The following is a 23,390-nucleotide window of genomic DNA, read 5'->3' as shown; positions in this document are numbered from 1 at the left end:
CCGGAGGGATTTGGTTATTTATAGCTGACCAATCGCTGGCCCAATATTAAAGGGTTCTATGTCAGGTAATGACATAGAACCCTTTAATATTGTATGTCAGGTCAGGTGTAGGTAAGGGTTGTAGGGTTGTATGTATGTATGTATGTGGGGTGGGTTCTGTGTGTTTTTGACGACCAGTCTGGCCTAGTGGGCAGTGACCTTGCCTGTGAAGCCGATGGTCCTGGGTTCGAATCCCAGTAAGGGTATTTAATTTGTGTGATGACACAGATATTTGTCTTCATGGTTGTTTTCTATGTATTTAAGTACATATTTATATAATATTATATATATCGTTGTCTGAGTACTCACAATACAAGCCTTCTTGAGCTTACTGTGGGACTTAGTCAATCTGTGTAAGAATGTCCTATAATATTTATTTATTTATTTTATGTTACATTTTCAAGATAGTAGCAATACGACTTAATGGCACTATGACAATGTTCAAATTTCATTTCAATAAAAGTGAAACATAGAACCCTGTAATATTGGGCCAGCGAAATGTTCTCCCATATAAGAGTTTTCTCGTTACCTCTACCCTCCACAGACATTTCATTTGTCACATTCCAGACGGGAACTATTTTTCGCCAATCTGATTAAATGGTCCGATTAAATCACGCCGTGCGGACGCATACGCCAATTTGGCTCGCCGATTATGACTGATATATATGCCAATTTCTTCAGCTACCAAACTCGGGGCATGATTTTTTCGTAGATAATTTTCTCTTTAATCAAGAACTTTTTGCAGGTAGTTAATTTAGAAAACTTTCTGGGCGAAAATAATTATTTTTTTTAATCAAACGGCGGTGTGTGAAAGCCTATACATTCAACATATACAATCCTTAGTATTACTTCATAGTGAATTTGTTATCTATCTATCTACATCTATATTAAATACAGGCATAATCCAAACCTATGTTATTGATATTTGGAGGTAAGATAACTGTTGAATATGAAAAAAAAAAATGGGGTTACAAAAATATAAATTGTAGAATAGCCAAGCGGACACCATATTAAGTAGTTTTAATATCTAAAATACTAAAAATGTCAGATGGATCTGGCAAATTTGAGCAGTCGAACTGTCATTTAAGTATCTTGGATATAAAACAGTCTATTTATAAAATAGTAGACGAATAGCATTCTTGCGTCGTTTACATAGAGTTCAAATTGATGTTAAAAATGTACATCAATGGAATCTTAGCATTTGCTCACATCTTATTTCAAATGAGTACCGAATGAAATAAACATAAGGTTTATGTATGAAAAACCACATGTTTAAAAGGAGTGGTTATAAAACTCAAATTTATAATGATAGTATAATTAGACGACCGGTCTGGCCTAGTGGGTAGTGACCCTGCCTGCGAAGCCGATGGTCCTGGGTTCGAATCCCAGTAAGGGCATTTATTTGTATGATGATACAGATATTTGTTCCTGAGTCATGGGTGTTTTCTATGTATTTAAGTATTTGTATATTATATATACCGTTGTCTGAGTACCCACAACACAAGCCTTCTTGAGCTTACTGTGGGACTTAGTCAATCTGTGTAAGAATGTACAATAATATTTATTTATTAATTTATAATTAAAGGATTTGAGGCGGAACGCTTGGCTATATTCATTTAGCACCATGCAATATTCTCTATAATCAATCATAGACAAATAAATACTAACCCCTTTATTCATAAACGTTTATTAAAGTTGACAAGCCGATAATAATCGTTTGTCCCTTTCCATCATACCGATATGTCGGAAAGGGACAAACGATTATTATCGGCTTGTCGGCTTTAGTAATCGTTTATGAATAAGGGGGTAGGAAGCCTAATATATGCTTAAAGCAGCAAATATTAATTAGATGGTCTTATTCAACACCATACGTACTTACTTGTTGTGATAACTTGATTGTCAAACGCATAACAAAATATAAGGGCGTACAGCGCCATCTACTTTAGCTGTTAAACTTGCTGCTACAATATTATTTTACTCGCCTTAGTATGCATTTGTCCATGATATGACAATAAGACCATGAAGCTATGTCGAATCTGTCCAGATTTATTATTGCATATCTAAACTATGAGTTTAAGGTACGGATTTAAAGTAAAGTACATATGTAAAGTCAACGTTAACATACGTATATACATAGAAACTGCATAAGCAGTTTGGCGAGTAACTTTAAATTGATTATGTTATGTGCCGTTGAAATAAAAGAAAAAAAATACATATGTGAATGAGTTACTGGTAACGAAACATGGCGGAATTCAACAATATTAAATGCCACTATTCACTGTCACTAATAAAAAAGGTGTATTGGGGTAACTTCAGAAAAGTCATAACCCAATCCCAATATAGATTAAATTAACAATTTAGTCAACAGCATTTCTGAATCCATATCAATACTTTAATTGAGTAGCATATGCAGGTTTTGAAAAATATAACCCAAAAAAATGCTATACTTATTGGCCCCTCCATAGGAAATTGGCCACTCCAAAGTAAGGCAGTAGAAAAAACCGGGCAAGTGCGAGTCGGACTCGCGCACGAAGGGTTCCGTACCATAATGCAAAAAAAAAAAACAAAAAAAAGCAAAAAAAAAAACGGTCACCCATCCAAGTACTGACCCCGCCCGACGTTGCTTAACTTCGGTCAAAAATCACGTTTGTTGTATGGGAGCCCCATTTAAATCTTTATTTTATTCTGTTTTTAGTATTTGTTGTTATAGCGGCAACAGAAATGCATCATCTGTGAAAATTTCAACTGTCTAGCTATCACGGTTCGTGAGATACAGCCTGGTGACAGACGGACGGACGGACGGACGGACGGACGGACAGCGAAGTCTTAGTAATAGGGTCCCGTTTTACCCTTTGGGTACGGAACCCTAAAAATGCTATACTTATTGGCCCCTCCATAGGAAATTGGCCACTCCAAAGTAAGGCAGTAGAAAAAAGAGTGGCTATTTACTATGAAGGGGCAAATAACTTTGCCAGTCACTTAAACCTACATGAAAGCAATAAAATTATTAAAATTGAATGGGTATTACTGCAAAGTTTATTCAATGGTTTTTCAAGACAGTAAATAATATATTACTCCGATATTTATATCATAAAATGCCCAATGTATTTTGTTCGCATGTCAATGAATAGTGACATAATTATAATCTTATCATAAAATCTTATATATTGTTATTCTGTATTAAGCCTCTTCCCTTTCTCTGTTATCATATAGTCGTATGAATACAAATTTAATCTAACATTTTACAGCTACATAATTAAATTTCACTTACTATAATTTTACATAACCTAGACCGTCAACTTAAAATTTACAATATTGTTTAATAATATAATAATTAATATTATGTAATTTTAGCATGTTAAGTTTACCGAAAATCATCTCTACTCATATCAGGGATAAGTAGTTCTTAGAAAGGTCAACTATAAAATAATGTCATGCTCACGATTTTCGGTGACAATAAATTAAATATGAAACAGGGGTCCATATTTTTAAAAGAAAATATCAGTAGGGTACATCGCCAATTATTAGCCAGTTTTCAATTACTGGCCACCTATACTAAAATGAATTCTGTGTATAGGTGAATAGAACTCATTTTTGTAAGAGGCGGCCAGTTATTCAACGAGTGGGTTGTGGATAAATTTCAGTTACTGGCCATTTTCCTTATACTGAAAATGAGTTTTATTTATCTGTAAATAGAATTCATTTTTGGAATAGGTGGCCAGTAATTGAAAACTGGCTAATAATTGGATTTTCGTACCTTATATACTAAAATGAACTTTGTTCACCTATAAATAGAAATCAAATTAAGTGGCCAGTAATTGGGGGGTGGCTAGTAATTGGCGATGTACCCTATATAAACGTTATTCTGGACACCAATATTTGAAAGAAAAAAAATTGATGTGCAGTCTAGCATTACGCCATAGCACCTTAGAAGTGGAGAGTCATATTCGGTAAAGTTATCATACTAATTTTAATTAAAATTTGGACGTGTATAATATGGCTACGGAGCATGCAATGCAACATGAATTGAAAAACGAAATGTCTCTAAAATATTGACTATCATTGTTAATGGCCAGGTTCTGGTATAATGTAGTAGAGTAACATATGAAATGAGTAAAGTAAGGGTGTTGTCACACCAAACGATTTGTCGGTCAATCATCGATCACTTGACAATCTTGACATCTAGAAGTCATCGATATCAAGAATCGACGATCTATAGATCTTAGATAAGATTGCGGTAAACTAAGTAAACTAACATATAAAACCATATTTTGCACCAGTATTTTATTGTTAGTTAGGTATGTTATCTATACTCCGTTCTTAGATGTCAAAAACTGAAATATGATTTGTACTAATATTGAATATTTATAATATGTGAGGCATAGAGTTAAATATCTAAATACGACACTATACTACTAAGTATAGCCTCGTGCCGCCCAATGTACATTAGGATATACACTCAGTTTCGATGGAATGTCAACCTTAATTAAAAAGAAAGTAGGTAGCATTTCATTTGTCTCGTAAAATTTTCGAACAAATGAAAATGAACCCAATTGGAAATACAACAAGATTCTAATTTCCTTGGCTATAATTTTGTATGGTGGGCGGCACGAGGATAGAGTCCTTTAGTTATATCATGTTTTTATAATTTCTATGTCCCGACTTAATCAAAAATAAACCCTATTGTGGCAAAATTTAGAAATTTAAATAAATACTTAGTTGAATTTCTATTGTCACTGGCCAGTTAAAAAGGAAACAAAAAATAATATCATTGGGTGATTTAAAAGCTTTAAAATGTCCATTTGTACAGGATAACACTTGAGTCCGCTAACGCACACTAGAAATATAAATAAATATACAAATATTTGTAATTTTGTACGAATCACAACAGTACCTACACAAACGGATCTATTATAGATGACCTATTGTTATTGGTCATTTAGGCGCTATTTTTCTTAAGTTACCAGTAAAAGCGCCTTACGCGGTTATCACACTGATGCAGCGCTCCGCTCCGGTGTGCAAACGAGACAGGGCTATAGACGTCCCACTTGCACTGCACACCAGAGCGGCGTGCGTGTCGGATCCAATGTGAAGACTGCCTTAAGTTAGAGATCGTTGCTCATTGCCGGTAAATTAAAATAATTTAATGAAAAAATATAAGTTTTCTAAATAAGTAAAAGTTACAATTTAAATAATTAGGAAATTTCCGAAAGCTATAACTTGCATTGGGGGTAACTTCAAAAGCTGGATAATATTGAAAATGCCAAATATCTATAAAACCAGAAGCACTACACATTTACTTTAGCAATTCTTACGCTACTGCAACACTTACCTAGGCATCTTGCTTACTGTTGCCACACTACAGTAGAAAGTGCTTCTAATAGTTAAGTAGATATTCGCCATTTTCGAACGTACCCCGATTTTGAACTCACCCCAACGCACCTCTCTTATTTTCTAGTCCCATTGCAACGACCTTTATCATATATTTATTTTCCATATTTACAACCACTAAGTTAATAAATTAATATAGATAATATACAATATGATTATTTCACAGTATTAAAATTTATTAAGTCTATTATATTTAGAATTGCTGCAATTTATAGTGGCAGTACATATAATTTACAATTCATTATTAAACTTTGTTACATCTCAAATACTAAAATTCATATTGACATTGCGATCCCGATCATCGAACTGAACCTGAACTGTCTTTAGCCCCCCCCCCCCCCCCCCACACACATCTAGCGTCTTTCGAGCGTCGGCGTCTACAACTCTATGGCCGCTGCTCGCAACGTCGACGCAACTGCGCAGCGACGTCATTTTCCATAGCGCTGACCAAACGCCGACGCTCAAAAGACGCTAGATGTGGGCCCCCCCCCCCCCACATTGTTAACACCCATGAATATAGGATCACTGGATAGGACCCCACGTGGGGGGGGGGAAATGCCAAAAATGTGGGAGGTCGTGCCGCTCACGCATCGGCCACCACAGTCACCAAACCCATTGTCTAAACAGCAATGCATAAATCGTCTGCAATAGACGGAAAGGCCTGTGATGGGGGGGAAATTACCGAACGTGAAAGTCTTAAGGTGGCCACTGACGAGCCTTCCAACAGTCCAAATTGCGTGGCTGCAATCCAAAATCGGTCCGTGAATGTCAAAAACGCACAATGTTTAATATTAGGATGCCGTCCATTTGGATGAATCCATTGTAACTGCATCCATTTGGAAGGCTCGTCAGTGGCCTGCTTTATTGAGCTTTCAATAGGAGTCTAGGAATTAGGAGTAGCAGAGAAATCGCTGTTATTCTTCGAGTAGCACCGGCTTCCGACACGTCGGAAAGGAGAGGAGCCCAAGCGATATCTTACCGTACAAATAGTTCTACCATTTCTTGCGGGGGGAAACGTACACACAGTCGCAGTTTCACTCACTACATACAAAATCCAATCTGTAATGATGACACATATACATAGAAAATGACACACGTCAAAGACAAATCTTGCACACCTCGGTCTCTTTATTGTGTACGGATTAGTCACAACACGCGCTAGTTGTGTGCATGCCCGGTCGGGCATGTGCTTCGGCAGAGGGGAAATAGTGCGAATGTACACTCTCTTCCGTGTTGCTCAAATCTGGTATTGTGTATCCTCGCCTTGTCATAGTCTCCTAGGTACTTCTAAGTGCCACGTCAACGGTAGACATATTGTTGTTGCCCACCGGTTCCTGGTGGGTAACAAATACCGGGTGTGGCCTGTAATACGAACAAAAAATTAAACTGTAGGCTGTACTCTTCATACTGACTGACCAACATTGGTCCAGCAATTTTTACAAATAACTTGGAGTTTGATTTTTAATACACTTTAAAGTTTATTCTAAGACGCAATGTATAGCGAATTTTGTTATGTTAAAGGCTTGACAAGGAACGTCAATCACAAATGATATGGCATGACGATGGCGTCCATTGAAAATAATATTTATTTTGTATGAAAAATAGGAATTCTAAATACTTTATAATTTTTAAAAGTTGTTGAACAGAAGTGTCACCGTTTGAGGAGTACAATCTATGTTTTAATTATTTGCTCGTGTTACAGGCCGCACCCGGTATAACAATAACCCGACTAAATACCGTAGGTTGTTTTTGGTATGTTAATTGTCAGGAAAGTTAAAACGTGTTTTTAACTTCTTCGCTTTGCGTATGCGTATATTCTGTCCCTCACGGGCGCACCATGCCATATCAATGCCAAAGCCAGACAGATTGGTGGGTAACAGATCGTGCAATGAAATTAACATTTTAACATTTGAGATATAAAAACATTGTTTTACAATATTGGGGCTTTAGCGTTACTAATATGCGACAGAGAAAAAACAGAATGGTACCTCAACAGAGTCCTAATAATATGTACACAATATGTATATTCAAGATTGAATTAAATTGTGTGAAATATACGTTTGTTGAATTGAAATATAAGTTTGCTGTTATGTAAATTAGTTTTAATGTAACTAGCTCATTTAGATTTTTTTTAAATAAACCTTTATTAAATTCTATTTGCGTCGAAATCTCTCACAATAACCACTCATCTTCTCAAGTTTGCTATCGTAATAATTTGAAAAAAAAAAAGAAACAAACGAAACGCAACATCGAAAATAATCGTTAATTTTAAAGACTTGAGGGTGGTACTAGGGCGGTTTGATAAGCAACTTGGTTCGACCTGAAAACAAATGTGATGAGGAATGTGTTGTATACTTTATGAAACCATGCATTATGAAAAAAGTCGAACTCACTCAGTAGAGATGCAGGCTTAATCTAATTCGCGTACTTTTATTCTTTTGTCAGCTAAAACCATATCCTGAATTTCTATCGAACCAAGTTACTTCTCAAACCGTTCGTATTCCATCTGTCCAATATATCGGTCCACTGTGTATTTACGTCTCACATTTTGGTTAGTGAGACAGTGAGCCGCAGTGCATATTGGACAAATAAATTGGACAGATGGAATACCACCCTATAGTTCGTTTTTTTTAGCATTAGAAAGAACTTGAGAGAAGGTAAGCGATCTTGACATGTCTTTTAATTGAAAAACGCTTTTTAAAAATCAGGAACTATCACTTTTGAAAGCAGAAGAATATAAATGATCGTATTAGATTCATAATTGTTACATATGTGCCGTAACTTATTTTTAAAATGTGTTTTTCAATTAAAAGACACATCAAGATTGTTTACCTTATTTCTAATGCTAAAAAAAACGAACTATAGTAAATAATCGTACTAAACTCTAAACACAATTCATTCAGGCTTCTGGTGACATTCATCCAAAAGACATACATTATTATCAACATACTTCTAACGTTCCAATGCAAAAGAATCCAAGGGGACCTTTTGCTTTGGACAGCCACATTTTGTATTTACATACATACGTAATAATCCCTTTTCGTCAAAGGTATTTACAGAATTATGAAATACTAGCCATTTTGATGAAAAAAACCAAATCAGTCAAATGTAGAATGCTTTCAAATGCTAAAAATTATACAGGTTGATTTAAATATCTAGCCATACTTTGTGTGGTAACAATGTAGGTCATACTAAACAACTTTTGCTATGGGGCTAATCCAGAAAACACGAAAAAATCAGCTGTTTCCTACATTTCGGCGAAAATCGATATTTTGTACGAGATTGCAGTTTTTTGTATCACGGTTTCGGAGTTGGTCGCATAGTAAAAGTAAATAGGTACCTACATATATACCTCTTAGAGAATGGTTATACATATCGATAATAACGAAATACCCTGTAAGCATAATAGTCTTTGTACAAGCCTTCAAATAGTACTTAAAATTGTTGGTTATCACAATAGTCTAGTATCCCAACTGTATTGCCAAGAAAATTTACCCCATACCATTCCAAAGTTTGTCGATCGACAATAGCTCATAACACTTTGAAATAGAGTGAAAAATAACCATCTGGGACCGTAGCCAAGATGACAATCGTTCGACAAACACCAATGAAGAAAAATGTATCAATATGACAGAACGAAGAGTCACGTGATCATTTCCACGCATTTAAGTTTCAATTAGCGTTTTCTATAATTGATTGTCACATGGTTAGGCCCATAAATAAATATATTTTGAGCTCCAAAATATTTTTTTCATAAAGTCTAATAATCACAATATTTGCCTTAACAATTGCCACGATAAATTACAAATATATACTGTCAACATACTATTTATTTACAATGATTATGACAAATTGTATAGGCAAAGTGTTGTGACATATACAGTACCGTGAATATCGTGATTTTTCGTATTCCATACAAAACTTTGTTCACGGAACACTCGTTTATATAAGCTTTTTAGTCTAGCCTAATTTATTAGCTCAGAAAATAGGCAGAAATCATGCCTGTACGAATCAGTACATCTATCCATACAATATTTTGTGCAAAAATTAAAAGTGTATTGCACTTCGGTTTTACACACTGCCAAATTTAAGACGTCTTCGTGATGATGAAAAAATTGATCAGAAAAAAAAATGGTAACATTAGTAAGATGGCTCAAAATAGGACAGTGAAACCGTTTCAATAGCGCCCTAGAGTTGAAAGTTAACGCAGGGCTTACAAACAGTGAAGTCACAGTCAACCATTGAACATTTAGGGCCAGCCAATTTTAAATTATTCGTTTCACTAATATTACATATTTAAAATAAAAAAATTACACGGTTGGCGCATACGTTTAAAAACCACTATTTTCTAAAGCATCTATGTCCATCTCCATGACTTATGCTTTCTTTTTTAAATGCTAAATTTCACGATAATCCGGTAAACGATACATAACAATAACCATGAAAAAGGTAGTAAAAGACACAACTTCCGCATTTGTAATATCAGTGTCGGTTTTCAAATCGAATTCAAAACTTCATCATAATTATTGGTTAATAAATACGCATTCATTTGCAATGATTTTTAAACGCATATCTACCTAAATTAGCTTGTAATATCAACATTATAAAGTTATAAATCCTGGGCACGGGCACCAAATTGTAACAACCATTGTGCATTGTACTTTCGAAAAGCCATCAACAATGAACTCTAGGATTTGTATTGTTCGCAGTTCGATTATGTAAGCTCTTTTGATAATCTTATACATATAACATACGATTTGAGATATTTTATTTTAACATCTTATTCTGTAGATGGCGGTACGTGTTATGAAAATATTAAGCATATTAAGCTTTCTTAGTTGCTTAAAATCATGCTAGATATTTTCGTAAACTATACAATAACTTCGATAACATTTACCAATTTCAACACTCCAAACCGACCATTCGTAACATAAGGTCTATAATATATTGATATCCTAGTTCACAATCGTACGGAGAAAAATGTTATAATTAGTACCATAGTGCACAAACATAAAGTTGTTATTACAACCAAATTTTCCGCGTAATTACATAGTTCTTAAGTTAAGAGTTACTAACCATATTATGGAACCTGTTTTCTGAAATAAATGATTTTTATTTATTTATTTAATTAAAGATCGTTAACTAGGGTATCGATGTATACTACCGTTGGTAAAAAGTTATTGCGGCCAGCTATGGATAGGTGGAAGGCTTGGCTGCATGAAGCTGTAATTTGTACTAAGATGTAATTTGACACTAAAACTGGTTTTAGGTTCAAAATTCAGCTATTTCTACTAAACAAGTCAATCAAATTTTAGCAAACGCCTGAGGTAAATGTATCCATAGTTTAGTGTGTTTCTGTTATACTTGGGTGATTTTGAAATCGATAAATATAATTTCAGTCTCCCTACATTTACCGGAACTGTTCGAGCCCTACCTTAACTTGAGAACTTGACCCAGGAGACCTAGGGCATCTGTCTAGACCTAGCTCGGCGGCTGCGGCTCGGTGCTGACGATGACCTGGACGACGTAGCCGGGCGTGATCTTGGCTTCCTCGATGAGGAGTCGGTCTCCGAGTAGCTTCCCGCCGTAGAACCAGCGCTGGCGCCAAGGCTCTATGTCTTCTTGAGCCTGGGAACAAAATAAATTGATGTTAAATCAGGCGTGGCTCACTCCGCGATTTCGTCGCTTTGCTACAGGTAGCTAAAATTACATCCGTTCCACACTAATTTTGGTGGCTAGCCATAAGCCGCGCGTGGCGCTGTCGCCACCTAGCGGCCATCTGTCCTGATCGTAACAAACACGCTTTGTTAGAAAGCGAGTCTTCTGTACCTATTACTATTATTTATTCTGTGGTAAAACTACATATTTGTCATAAACATAATTTTTGATATTTTTGATTTTTTTTATTTCGGATTATTTATATTTTTTGTGCTCTAATCTATACTAAGCTATCGACACGCGCTGATTATATTTTGCTGACCGCCATACAAGCTTTTATCGCTGACTGTGCTTTCCTTTCAATAGGCAACTAATACTTATCGAGACAATTCTAACAAACCCTATACACAGATCGCTTTTTAACGATAAGACCGCCTGTTGTTACCGGGTTCTATTGTTCCACTAAAATTTCTTTGTAATTTTACATGTATGTAAGATGTATGATTATTGGTGCAATAAAGAATATTTACTTACTTACTTACTTACACAATAATGTTGCGTTGTTTTATAACAGAGTTCCTGTGGCCACCTCCTGTATCCATCATCAGATCAGCTCGATATTGCATTGTCACCCAACTTACATGTTTTTTTTTTAAAACCCTTCTCACGCTTGACTTTCTTGTGTGCGAGGATCGAGAATCGACGAGATTAGTGAACGTTATTGTATTTCATATTGTCTGCCAGAGAAGTCGATATCCAGCAGGTACAGTCAGCAGCAGAAGTTGCTAAGCGGGCGAGGTGCTCTAAATTACCTTGACACGCTCTTATTCTCTTAACAATAAAGTCGCGTCAAGATCATATTGAACACCTGGCCCGCTTAGCAACTTCTGCTGCTGACTGTACTGCTTTACTCACCTGATTAAAAAAATATGGTTGATTAAACCATGTGAACGAAGTGTCAGTTCTGTGGTAGATCTAAAATCAAGAAATAGTGTCGTCAGTGTACTTACGTGTAGTTTGTTCTTGCATTGCGCTATGCTGTGCCTGGCGGTGGCTGCAAGCGTCACGTCGCGACATGTGTGAGAGAGACGCAAGCGCAGAGCCACCTCCGCGCCGCCCTGCAAATACAAAATGGTTTCACGTTATTTTATCATTATTGGACTTGGGAATTAGGACCTGCAGGTGCAGACTCAGGTTTTTTGAGAAGTGAAAGTTATTGATTGTAAAAAATCTAAGAAAAAGCCGTACCTCCTAGTTTGGCAGCCGAACCTAAATACTAAATTGTCAAACGTCATTTTGACAACCAGAGTTAGTATAGCGGCATCTCTTGTCAATTTCCAGACACGAATGCGTCTAAGACTAAACTCCTTTCATAATTTATAGATCTTTATAGATTTCGCGTACCGGTTAGCCGGGAGGACAGTAGGTAGGGATCGTGTTCCGCCAAATATGTTTACGTAAATAGTAGATGTTACTTCAAAGGCCAGAAAGTGATTTCCAGCCGAGTATGATTAAACAAGCGAGTAATGCGAGTCCGTTAGCAACACGAGGCTGGCACTAATGTTTTTCTCCCAAAAAAAAACAAAATTTTAACAGTAATATCCAGAAATTTTATATTCAGTCTAGTATAATTTAGGGTAAATGCTGTAAATACTGACCTCCACTGGCTCCGACCATTCTGCGGGTGAGTCACGTCCACTCGCCTCCTTCACCATGTTTATGGGGGGCGACAGACAGTAGATAGGGACCTGGAACATACACAGAATTTGTTTTCAAAAGGTGCATGAAGTCTCCAACCTGCTTTGGGTCAACGTGGGTGCGCTCTCGGTATTGTATTTCAACTACTTATCTCAAGCGGTCGAAACAGTACCGTCTTTACCATAAGGGCACACGGGGCCCGTGCCCAGGGCCCCCGAAATACAGTAACAGTATATTTGATAAATAGAAGATCATAGTAGAGAAATGTTAGTTTAATTAGCTTTCTTTACTTTCCAAAAGGGCCCCAAATTCTTATGCGCCCCAGGGCCCCAGCATAGTTTAAGACGGCCCTGGGTCGAAAAAAGTAGAAATGGTATATATGTATTATAAGTAACTTCTTACCAACCGCCTTAGTTAAACTGTAGACAATAATGTAAAAACCCCCTACCTATAGAAGTATGTATGTGCCTATGTGGGCGTAAAAACATTGGAGATTAATTAAACGTTAAAACTCTTTCGTAAACATTTGTCAAATCTAACAAGCTGTTGATAATTGTCCGTCCTTTAGTCTTTTGTGTCAGTTAGACAACATTTAACAAACGCTTGCTAAGTTTTATGAATAAGGGAGTATAAGTCATCCATTTCAATTTACCAGAATAGAATCAATAACACCTACGACTAAATTATTTGTACGATTGACCTGGAAATGGAAATAATGGAATATACTATAAAAGAGATTGAATTATAAATAATAAGAATGGGGGTCACCCACACACTGTTGTAATGGCGAGTTGGCGACATACACTGTAGGTACCCAACGAGGTTGGTCGATTTTTAAAAATAGAAGAGAAAGTATCTTCTGTGTAAATAGTTTCCCCTAAATATCAACACATCTATATATTTTATAAGCTATTTCATTGACAAATTAAATCCAAAGGTTTCCTGTAATTATTACGAGCACGTACGAGTGTGAACTAGGGTATCGAAACTATTTCACTGCGGTTCGGCTCGTTAGATTAGAATAATCGTGGTCATGTCCAAGCTAGCAGTGGCTAGGCTAGGAAAGCCGGGGCTAATTCGGCTTACATATTTCCTTTACAACTCTGCTCAAATGTCCAAACACAGGCAAGCCGGTGGGAATCGGCTTTTATGGACGCGCCGCCACTGCAAGCTAGACAATCTATTTACATAGTGGGCTGGTAAAAACCGACAGATTTTAAAGGTATATTCTTGACCGCATTTATAGACTAACATGGAATACAAAGTTTTCTGAAATCGGTCTTGTATTAGGTTGGTATTCCATCTGTCTAATGTGTACGCGTCACATTTTTGCTCAATGAGAGAGTAGAGATAATGACAACGTTTGTGAAAATTTGTTCCTGTAATAACTTAGTACGCCTCTTTGACTGCGACGCTGCCACCATGTGACTTAGTTTAGACATAGGTACCTACTTATCATCTTCCTCGCCTTATCATGGGAGCCCGGAGTCAGCTTGGCAACTAATCCCGAAAATTGGCGTAGGCACTAGTTTTTACGGAAGCGACTGCCATCGGACTTTCCAACCCAGAGGGTAAACTAGACCTTATTGGGATTAGTCCGGTTTCCTCACGATATTTTCCTTCAGCGAAAAGCGACTTGTAAATATCAAATGATATTTCGTTACAGCATGAGTTCCGAAAACTCATTGGTACCGGGATTACGTAAGGTACCAAGTACCAACAAACATTAAGGGGCCCACTGATTAACAGTCCGCCGGGCGGTATCGGCCTGTCAGAACAAAATTTTGACAGTTCCGAACAACTGACAGGCCGATACCGTCCGTCGGGCTGTTAATCAGTGGGCCTCTTTAGTTTTAAAGGAAACTCGCAATGTTTATCTGTGAATGTTAGCTGACGACCGGTGTAGCCTAGTGGGTGTAATATTATTAAAGTCAGGATGGCAATAGTAAGCGATCTACGCGACATTCACAACAATGAGTCACCGCCGTCACACAAATTATCTCAAATAGATACCCGATCACATTCATTCAGTCTGCTCATTTATATCACTCGGTTATTATACGTAATCGAGTAAAATACTTAGCTCTACAATAACGTCGGTTATAGCAAAGAGAATAGTGTATAGAGGCGGATTGTCAAAGTAAATTATGTATCCTCTGTAAATTTACTGCCATCTGTCGACAGAAAATTATAACTTTTAGAACGCCATTTGACTTTGATCCTTATTCTTTTACTGATATGTGTCAATTTGTTAAATATGAATATTAACGCCATCTACTCGACTGTAGGGAGACTGTAGGCTAAAGGTATGGTGTAATTTTTTTGAAACGATGCAGCCATAACCTTCACCCTACTCTCGAGTTTTATTAGGTACATGCCTATTATATACAGGAGGTAGTAATTAATTATTACAAAGAATTACAAAAAAACATTGAAATAATGAACTATTTTCGCTTCTGCCATTTTTCAAATTTGTGTCAAAAAGGAAAATATAGTATACAAAATCTGAGTTCAACCAAAATCCAGTGGTTCCAATTTAGCCTAGGCTGCCTTCCCACTGATGCGGAGAGGAGAGCATGCGGGAATCAAATTAGTTCTCTTCTCCAATTTCAGGAATACAAATTTACAACCAATGCTATTGGTTGATTCACACAGGTCTCCATCTCCACTGATCCGCTCATCTCTTCCTCAGTGGAAAAGCAGCCTTAGATTCTTAGTAAGTAGATTAGATACACGCGTCTTAAATAAGATAAGAAACGCGATATGTACATTCATATCGATAAATACAGATATTGATGGGTAGTATGGGTACAAAGATTAAGATATTTAATATATTATAGATGTTATTCAATTTTATTTAGCATTTTGAGCGTATTGTCGCGCATAAGGTAAAATACCCAAGCATGTTCATTTTCGTATTACAAACCTTTACAGCTGTGAGTCAAGGTTTTTTTAACACTACATTGGTGGCAAACAAGCATACAGCCCGCCTGATAGTACGCGTTTAACATGGTCTACGGACACTTGCAATGCAAACTATGGATGTCACATGCGAGTTGCTAGTTGCTGCCATTTAAAAATCAGTTAAACCTCACTAACTCTCAAACCCTTGAGAAAACCTAAGCATTAATATCCATCTCAAAATGACTAGTGACGAAATGTTTATAGTACATTATTGTCGAGGCTCGGAAGTAGCTACTTGCAGGCTGAGGATTCGTTTTAAACGGACGACCTTGGGAGTCCGTTTAATTGAATCCGAAGCCAGCAAGTAGCCTTCCAGCCGAGTCATATATAGTGCTTTTCTCAAAAATGGTGCAAGAAATATAAATATCATATACATATTTTACAAAACCAACGTTCTTACGTATATATTTTCAGAGAAAAAAGCCCTGGCCGCCTTTTTATTTTTTTAATAAAAAAAATAGAAGTGTATTTTTCTGCCGAAAATACGCCAACCTATAGATGGTCAAGCAAATCTTGTCAGTAGAAAAAGGCGCGAAATTCAAATTTTCTATGGGACGATATCCTTTCGCGCCTACATTTTTCAAATTTGCCGCCTTTTTCTACTGACAAGATCTGCTTGACCCAGTATATTTGAGACAGCTAAATAGTCGCGGTACTAATCATCTGTTTGGCTGTTTAATGGGCCTGTGCCTTCATTTGATATGGTCATTTCAACTTTTAAAAAGTTTGGAACTCGACAAATAATGGAATTTGTATGCAACATTGCAGTCCCAAAATCGAGACTGCAATGTTTTTAACTTTTTAATGTTTGTCTGACCATAAACTACGCGCTTCGCGACCAATTTTTTAGACGGCAAAGTCGACTTTGCCGTCCATTTTTGAGAAAAATATTTATTTGATTGTATCATGAGTCAAGTGTCAATGACTTTATAAAGCTCGATTCCACTTTCCCTTTGAGCCCTCTATGTCACAACAATGGCGACATACCGCTCTAAAAGGACACAGGATGTGATACTCATGGAACACCAATGATGGATTAAAATACCTACCAAACGCAATAAGCGGTGTTCACTTTTTTTACCCGACTACGGCAACGCAAAAGGAGGGTTATGATTTTGACCGGTATGTATGTGGGTATGTATGTATGTATGTATGTTCATCTGTTCCCTCATAACTTCTAAAGTACTTATTATATTTTAACAAACGATGTGTCATTCGAATCGTCTTAATCGTCCGCTGGTTATAGGCTATATGGCGTCACAAAAAAATGAACAATGCGCCCTCTAGAGGTCATAAAGTCACGAACCAAAAAACTAAAATTAAGTAATGATGATGTGTTATACATCGTTGGAAAGAGCTCAATTAGCACATTTCAAATATATAAATATTGTTAGCTTTTGCACCCGGCTTTGCTTGCATGCGCCAGATAAAACATTAATTTATCGGTTAGGTGATTCGAACTATGAATCTAACAAGCGCTCTGGATTCTATCCGCGTGTTACGCGACTACGGCGATACAAGAAGGTTTTTGTAAAAGAAATTTGTTTGGCCGCTATTATACATGGTGTTTTTTTAATGTCCTGCAACATTTTATAACGTGAATAGGTATAGAAGTCCTGATCAGCCAAAATGTACGAGTATGAAACGGTCAATTTTTTTACAAGATACGTACGCGTTCCGAAGCCGGGCGCCTTCGGCGCCCTCATACTAAAAGAGTCGGGCGGAGCCCGACGTACGCGTTGCAAAGCCGGGCGCCTTGGGCGCCCTCATACTAAAAGTGTCGGGCGTAGCCTGACGTACGCGTACGAAAGCCGGGCGCCTTCGGCGCCCTCATACTAAAAGTGTCGGGCGTAGCCCGACGTACGCGTTCGAAAGCCGGGCGCCTTCGGTGCCCTCATACTAAAAGTGTCGAGCGTAACCCGACGTAGGCGTTCCAAAGCCGGGCGCCGAAGGCGCCCTCATACTAAAAGAGTCGGGCGTAGCCCGACGTACGCGTTCCAAATCCGGGCACCTTCGGCGCCGTCATACTAAAAGAGTCGGGCGTAGCCCGACGTACGCGTTCCAAAACCGGGCGCCTTCGGCGCCCTCATAGGCACTAAAGGGCGTAGCCCGATATAGGCGGCGCTCTGCGTGCATTTCTGTACTGAGGACGCCCTCGCAAAAGTAATATAAAGTGACTTCAAAAAGTTAGTAACGAAATCATGACTTCAAAATTAATTAAATAAAAAATAAGTTCAAAAACTAAAACCCGACTACTGCAAATCGCGCTCTAAAAAGTATGAAACAAGATAGAATTCTTATCTAAAATTATCAAGCAGGAAATATTATAAATGTTACCATTTTTTTTATAAATAAATACAACGTAATATAATTTACTGATTTTTTTATATATTTACAGAGATTCAGAGGATAGCCGTGGTCGTATGCCACATTACTTTTAAGTTTATAATCGTGGCATACGACCACGGCGATCCTCTGAATCTCTGTAAATATATAAAAAAATCAGTAAATTATATTACGTTGTATTTATTTATAAAAAAAATGGTAACATTTATAATATTTCCTGCTTGATAATTTTAGATAAGAATTCTATCTTGTTTCATACTTTTTAGAGCGCGATTTGCAGTAGTCGGGTTTTAGTTTTTGAACTTATTAATTATATAAGAGGCAAACAAGCAGACGAAAAGTGATGGTAAGCATTCACCGTCGCTTGGACACTTGCAACTGCAATTAACCTCTTGTCTGCGTATGATAAGATTCCTGACCGAGTTTTTGAGTAAATTTTGCATTTTTTAGAAAGATTTTTGCTCTATCCTACGATTTCTGATCTACGATTAACCATTACACGCATATGAAAATTTAAAGGTTTAATATACATATTTATTTTGTTTGTAGGAGTCCCCCTTAAATATAAATAAAAAACCGGACAAGTGCGACTCGGACTCGCCCACCGAGGGTTCCGTACTTTTTAGTATTTGTTGTTATAGCGGCAAAATTATATAATATAGCGGCATCTGTGAAAATTTCTAACTGTCTGTTTTAACTGTCTAGCTATCACGGTTCATGAGATACAGCTTGGTGACAGACAGACGGACAGTGGAGTCTTAGTAATAGGGTCCCGTTTTTACCCTTTGGGTATGGAACCCTAAAAAGCGACTTAAAAACTCCACCCGAAAATGCCCTTTAGCTTGGTATTTTTCAGTATAATTTTCCTTTAATTATCAAAGCAACTGAGAGATAACACAGGGTAAATTGCAACTAATTGCTAATTAAATATGTTATTTAAGTATTATTTTCTAACATTGTTAGTAAACATGCATATCTACATCTCCATTTGTTATTTTAAGATGGATATAATGCTTAGTCTTTTCAAAAGATTACAGTTAGGGAATGCAATCCCGATCCCGCGGGATCCCGATCTCGCGAGATCCCGTGTAATTTTTCGGGATCAATCCCGACGCATTATATGACGGGATCCCGTTCGGGATTGACGGGATTGGGCGGCAGTCGTCAGCGAGCGTCAGATTTGAATTTACGTGCTACTGCTGTGTACAAACTAATATATCACTTAAAGAGGAATTAGAACAAACTCTGCGAGCATCTAAAAGTCCCTTTACACGTGTATCCACGAGCTTAGACAGATTAGAGTCTGTCATAAAAAAGGAAATGGATTTATTTGAGTGTGGAGGAACAAGGGGGAGATTTTTGCAGTTTGCATATAATTGCTTCGCCACGCTGTTGCCAACCAGTGTTGAGTCGGAGAGGGCATTCTCAGCAGCTGGGTTAGCATATTGCAACGGATGTAAGATGCCGTTTAGCAGATAACACTCTTAATACCCTTTGTTTTTTTAAGAAGTCACTTTCAAAATCACCTCTCTAATTCCTTATTGTTTTGATTCTTATTAGTTATACTTATTGTTTTCATTACCTTTGTTAATTTCCAAGGAAAACTGATGATGATTTAGTTATTACATAATATTAAAGAATAAAGGTTTTTGTTTTCTGTCTTTTAATATATTATTTAAATTAACGTCACCATCACAAACATGCCGTTATTATCGATTTAATTCAATCGAATTTTACTTTTTTTTTAATCTAGTCGGGATCCCGAAAATTCCGGGATCCCGCGGGATTGATATTTCTAATCCCGCGGGATCTCGAATTTGCAATCCCGAGTCGGGATTGCATTCACTAATTAAAGTTCTCTTCAGGTCACAGGTTTTTTGTGCTGGGGTCTCAACAGGATGGCCAAAAAATAAGTGCATTCCCGTTGCCAGGGAGGTTTTGGGATTATACTGAGCAACTTTGACTACGGGACCAACCCCGAAATTGCCACCGTGTATATAACCCATTCCTGAGAGAAGACCTCAGCAGTGAGGTGCTAGGCTGGTAATGATGATGATTGTTTTCAATTACCAATTAATCTGCACTATGTGAAAGGGGGAGGGAGGGCAATGTGATTTGTGAATATTCTGCCAAACATTGTTCTTAGGGTTCCGTACCCAAAGGGTAAAACGGGACCCTATTACTAAGACTTCGCTTTCCGTCCGTCCGTCCGTCCGTCCGTCTGTCACCAGGCTGTATCTCACGAACCGTGATAGCTAGACAGTTGAAATTTTCACAGATGATGTATTTCTGTTGCCGCTATAACAACAAAAGCTTTATATAATATAGATACTAAAAACAGAATAAAATAAAGATTTAAATGGGGCTCCCATACAACAAACTTTTTTTTTTGCTTTTTTTTGTTTTTTGGTACGGAACCCTTTTTTATGGTACGGAACCCTTCGTGCGCGAGTCCGACTCGCACTTGCCCGGTTTTTTATTAGACAGTCAGAGTTCTGCATGTAGTATAGTTTACAAATATCATTTGCACCAAAGTCGACGTACAGTCACCTGCAATAACATGTTACTCTTCGAAGGCCGCAAAAATATCTGACACGATCTTATTTGTAGAGCCACAAGAGCGTGTCACATATTTTTGCGGCCTTCGAAGAGTAACATATTATTGCAGGTGACTGTACAGGTTGTTCAAGAGATCAGTGCAAACTATTTAATCTTTGGTTTAGAATTCAATCTTGCCTTTAGACCTTGATAATGTGTATCGGTTATGCAACACCTACATGATATTAAAGGTGGGTTGCACTATCGATCCTCTTAAGGCCCCGCCATACAAATGAAAAATGTAAAATTTGAACCTTTAGTGTTGGAAATAGAGTTGATATTGCGTTGTTTAAAAACTAAAAGAAACAAAGCAAAAGCAACTCTGTTCCGATCGAATATGATTCTGTTTCTAATTTCTGTTTGGCCCAGTGGTTGACTGGTAGAGAATGCCTCAACCTCAAGGCATTAAGTCCGCCATTTGTACTTATACTTGTTTTTAGGGTTCCATACCCAAAGGGTAAAACGGGACCCTATTACTAAGACTCCGCTGTCCGTCCGTCAGTTTGCCGTCCGTCCATCTGTCACCAGGCTGTATCTCACGAACTGTGATAGCTGGACAGTTGAAATTTTCACAGATGATGTATTTCTGTTGCCGCTATAACAACAAATACTAAAAAGTACGGAACCCTCGGTGAGCGAGTCCGACTCGCACTTGTCCGATTTTTTGGGCAATAAAGTGTAAAATAAATAAATATGATTTAAATTTCACTGATCTGAATAAGTACTATAGGTAGGACATTGGGCCTTAAGATTTACGTTACATGCCCGTCTTGGGGTCACAGACTTACATATGTGTGCCAAATTTAAACTTAACACATTCAACACCAAGAACCCGACTGTCGGGTACACTGTTCGTAGCGACTACGCGCTACATACGGCGAACCCGTGGCTACGCGCTACGAGCGTAACCCGTAGCACTTAGTGGTAATGAATGTGTTAATTGGTTCAGTTGTTTCAGAGAAAATAGGCTGTGACAGACGGACAGCCAGACACACAAGTGATCCTATAAGGGTTCTGTTTTTTCCTTTTGAGGTATGGAAGCCTAGAAAGAGTTTTCTATCAAGCCTAGAAAGAGTTTTCTATCAAGCCTAGAAAGGTATCATTTTTGCTAATGAATAAAGATCACTACTTGCCGAAAACAGTAAAAATATTGCCATATTATAAGTTGGGCAAGTTTTTGACCTTAAAAAGAGAATGTCAATATTAATTGCATATTACTTGAAATTATATGTTTTCAAGGTTATCATCACCATTATCATCATTTAACATTAATTAAGATGTTATCCTTGAGTAGTTTTCATAGCAAGTTCAACCTGTATTATTTACATGATCAATTTCATTCAATACATTAGATAATATCTCTGGATTAAGCATAGTAAAAGAAACAAAGAGAGAAATTGATTTGCACTCCCAAAATAGTAATAATTTGTGGCTTTCCATCACAAAAGGGTCCTTAACAATCAAGTGCAATAAGGACTTTTTTATCTGAAATCCGAATAGGAGTATGGTCCTCATTGAACATGAAGTATAAGGACCCATCTCTAATGGAAAGCCACATATGATGCACAACAGATATACTGGCAAGGTTATAAGTTTATCATAAATTTCTAATCATAACTGACCTAAGTCATAGTCATACACAATTCAGTTCCCATCTGTCCTGTAGAGAGAGCAAAACTTAAGGGGTACTCATTTTCTATTAACTTTATAATAAAATCTTTACTTATATGTACACAAGTTGTTTATTGTCCATATAAGTGACAACTGTTTTAAAGTCCGCCAGATACACTATCACTGGTCGAAATGGGATAAAAATATTAGACTCACCTGATATCTAGTACCCCACTCATCATAGCACTCTGTGAGATACCCATTAGGCACGGACACACTAGCGCCGTCCAGGATCGCCTGCGCCAGCTGGAAGTCCATCGCCTCAGCCGCCACGGCCGCAGCTCGCAGCGCATCCCAGATTTCTTTCCGACCCTCGAACGCGGGCGCCGTGTCCCAAAACTCGTCCCGCTTACTCCGCAATTGGCCCTCCGTTAGCGGCACGTCCGATTTCCACCTGATCGTCTCATGGCACAGCGACTGGTTCTTCCTTAAACCACCTAAAAGAAGGCATCCGTTTAGTCACAGTTCAGACCACGCATTAGCCGTCACCACGGCGACAGAGCTACTACCGACCGGAATTAGGCCGAGACACAGTCCCCGAAGACTCCTCGCCCACGGGCCCGCTTCTGCTCCTAGTTATTCCGATGCAGCCGCCCATTTTGATCACATTCTACAATTGCCCATTTAACAAATATTTACAAAAAAATATTAACAAATAACATTTTATCTTCTAATGTCAAAGGATTATAGCTGTATTGGTTTTGTTATTGCATCGGATATTGGTCTTACAAATTAAGGAATATGAACAATATCATTATTCAACAATATTTTTAAAATTACACTTTATCTCCTTTTTATTAAATTTTGTCATGTAGAATGTCATTCTGCACTTTATTTTATTGATTTTTTTCTCAATTTTTGATAAATCGAAACGCATCGTCCACGAAATATCAAGCAAAGGTTTTTACCGTTGTGCTAAGTTTATTTATTTTCGATAGCAGCGTTTTTACCCATATCTCAAATAAAAAGAAACCAAAATTGCTGCCAGTTACTAGAATAAACCTCTAATTTAAATATTATAAAAA

At 37.4% G+C, this 23,390-nt stretch overlaps 1 protein-coding gene across 1 annotated transcript; it reads right to left on the bottom strand.

Moving 5' to 3' along the window:
- Positions 1-5,984: 5,984 nt before the first annotated feature.
- LOC134668020 (ubiquitin domain-containing protein 2) lies at positions 5,985-23,041 on the bottom strand. Its single transcript, XM_063525460.1, has 5 exons — positions 22,879-23,041; positions 22,522-22,802; positions 12,747-12,836; positions 12,099-12,206; positions 5,985-11,058 (listed from the first exon to the last, which is right to left on the bottom strand). The coding sequence occupies exons 1-5, from the start codon at positions 22,961-22,963 to the stop codon at positions 10,912-10,914; spliced, it is 711 nt and encodes a 236-aa protein (XP_063381530.1). The 5' UTR covers positions 22,964-23,041; the 3' UTR covers positions 5,985-10,911.
- Between the last annotated feature and the right edge of the window lie 349 nt (positions 23,042-23,390).

This window comes from Cydia fagiglandana, chromosome 10 (assembly GCF_963556715.1).
Source record: "Cydia fagiglandana chromosome 10, ilCydFagi1.1, whole genome shotgun sequence".
NCBI lineage: Eukaryota > Metazoa > Arthropoda > Insecta > Lepidoptera > Tortricidae > Cydia > Cydia fagiglandana.
This window is presented reverse-complemented; position numbering and strand designations above follow the sequence as displayed.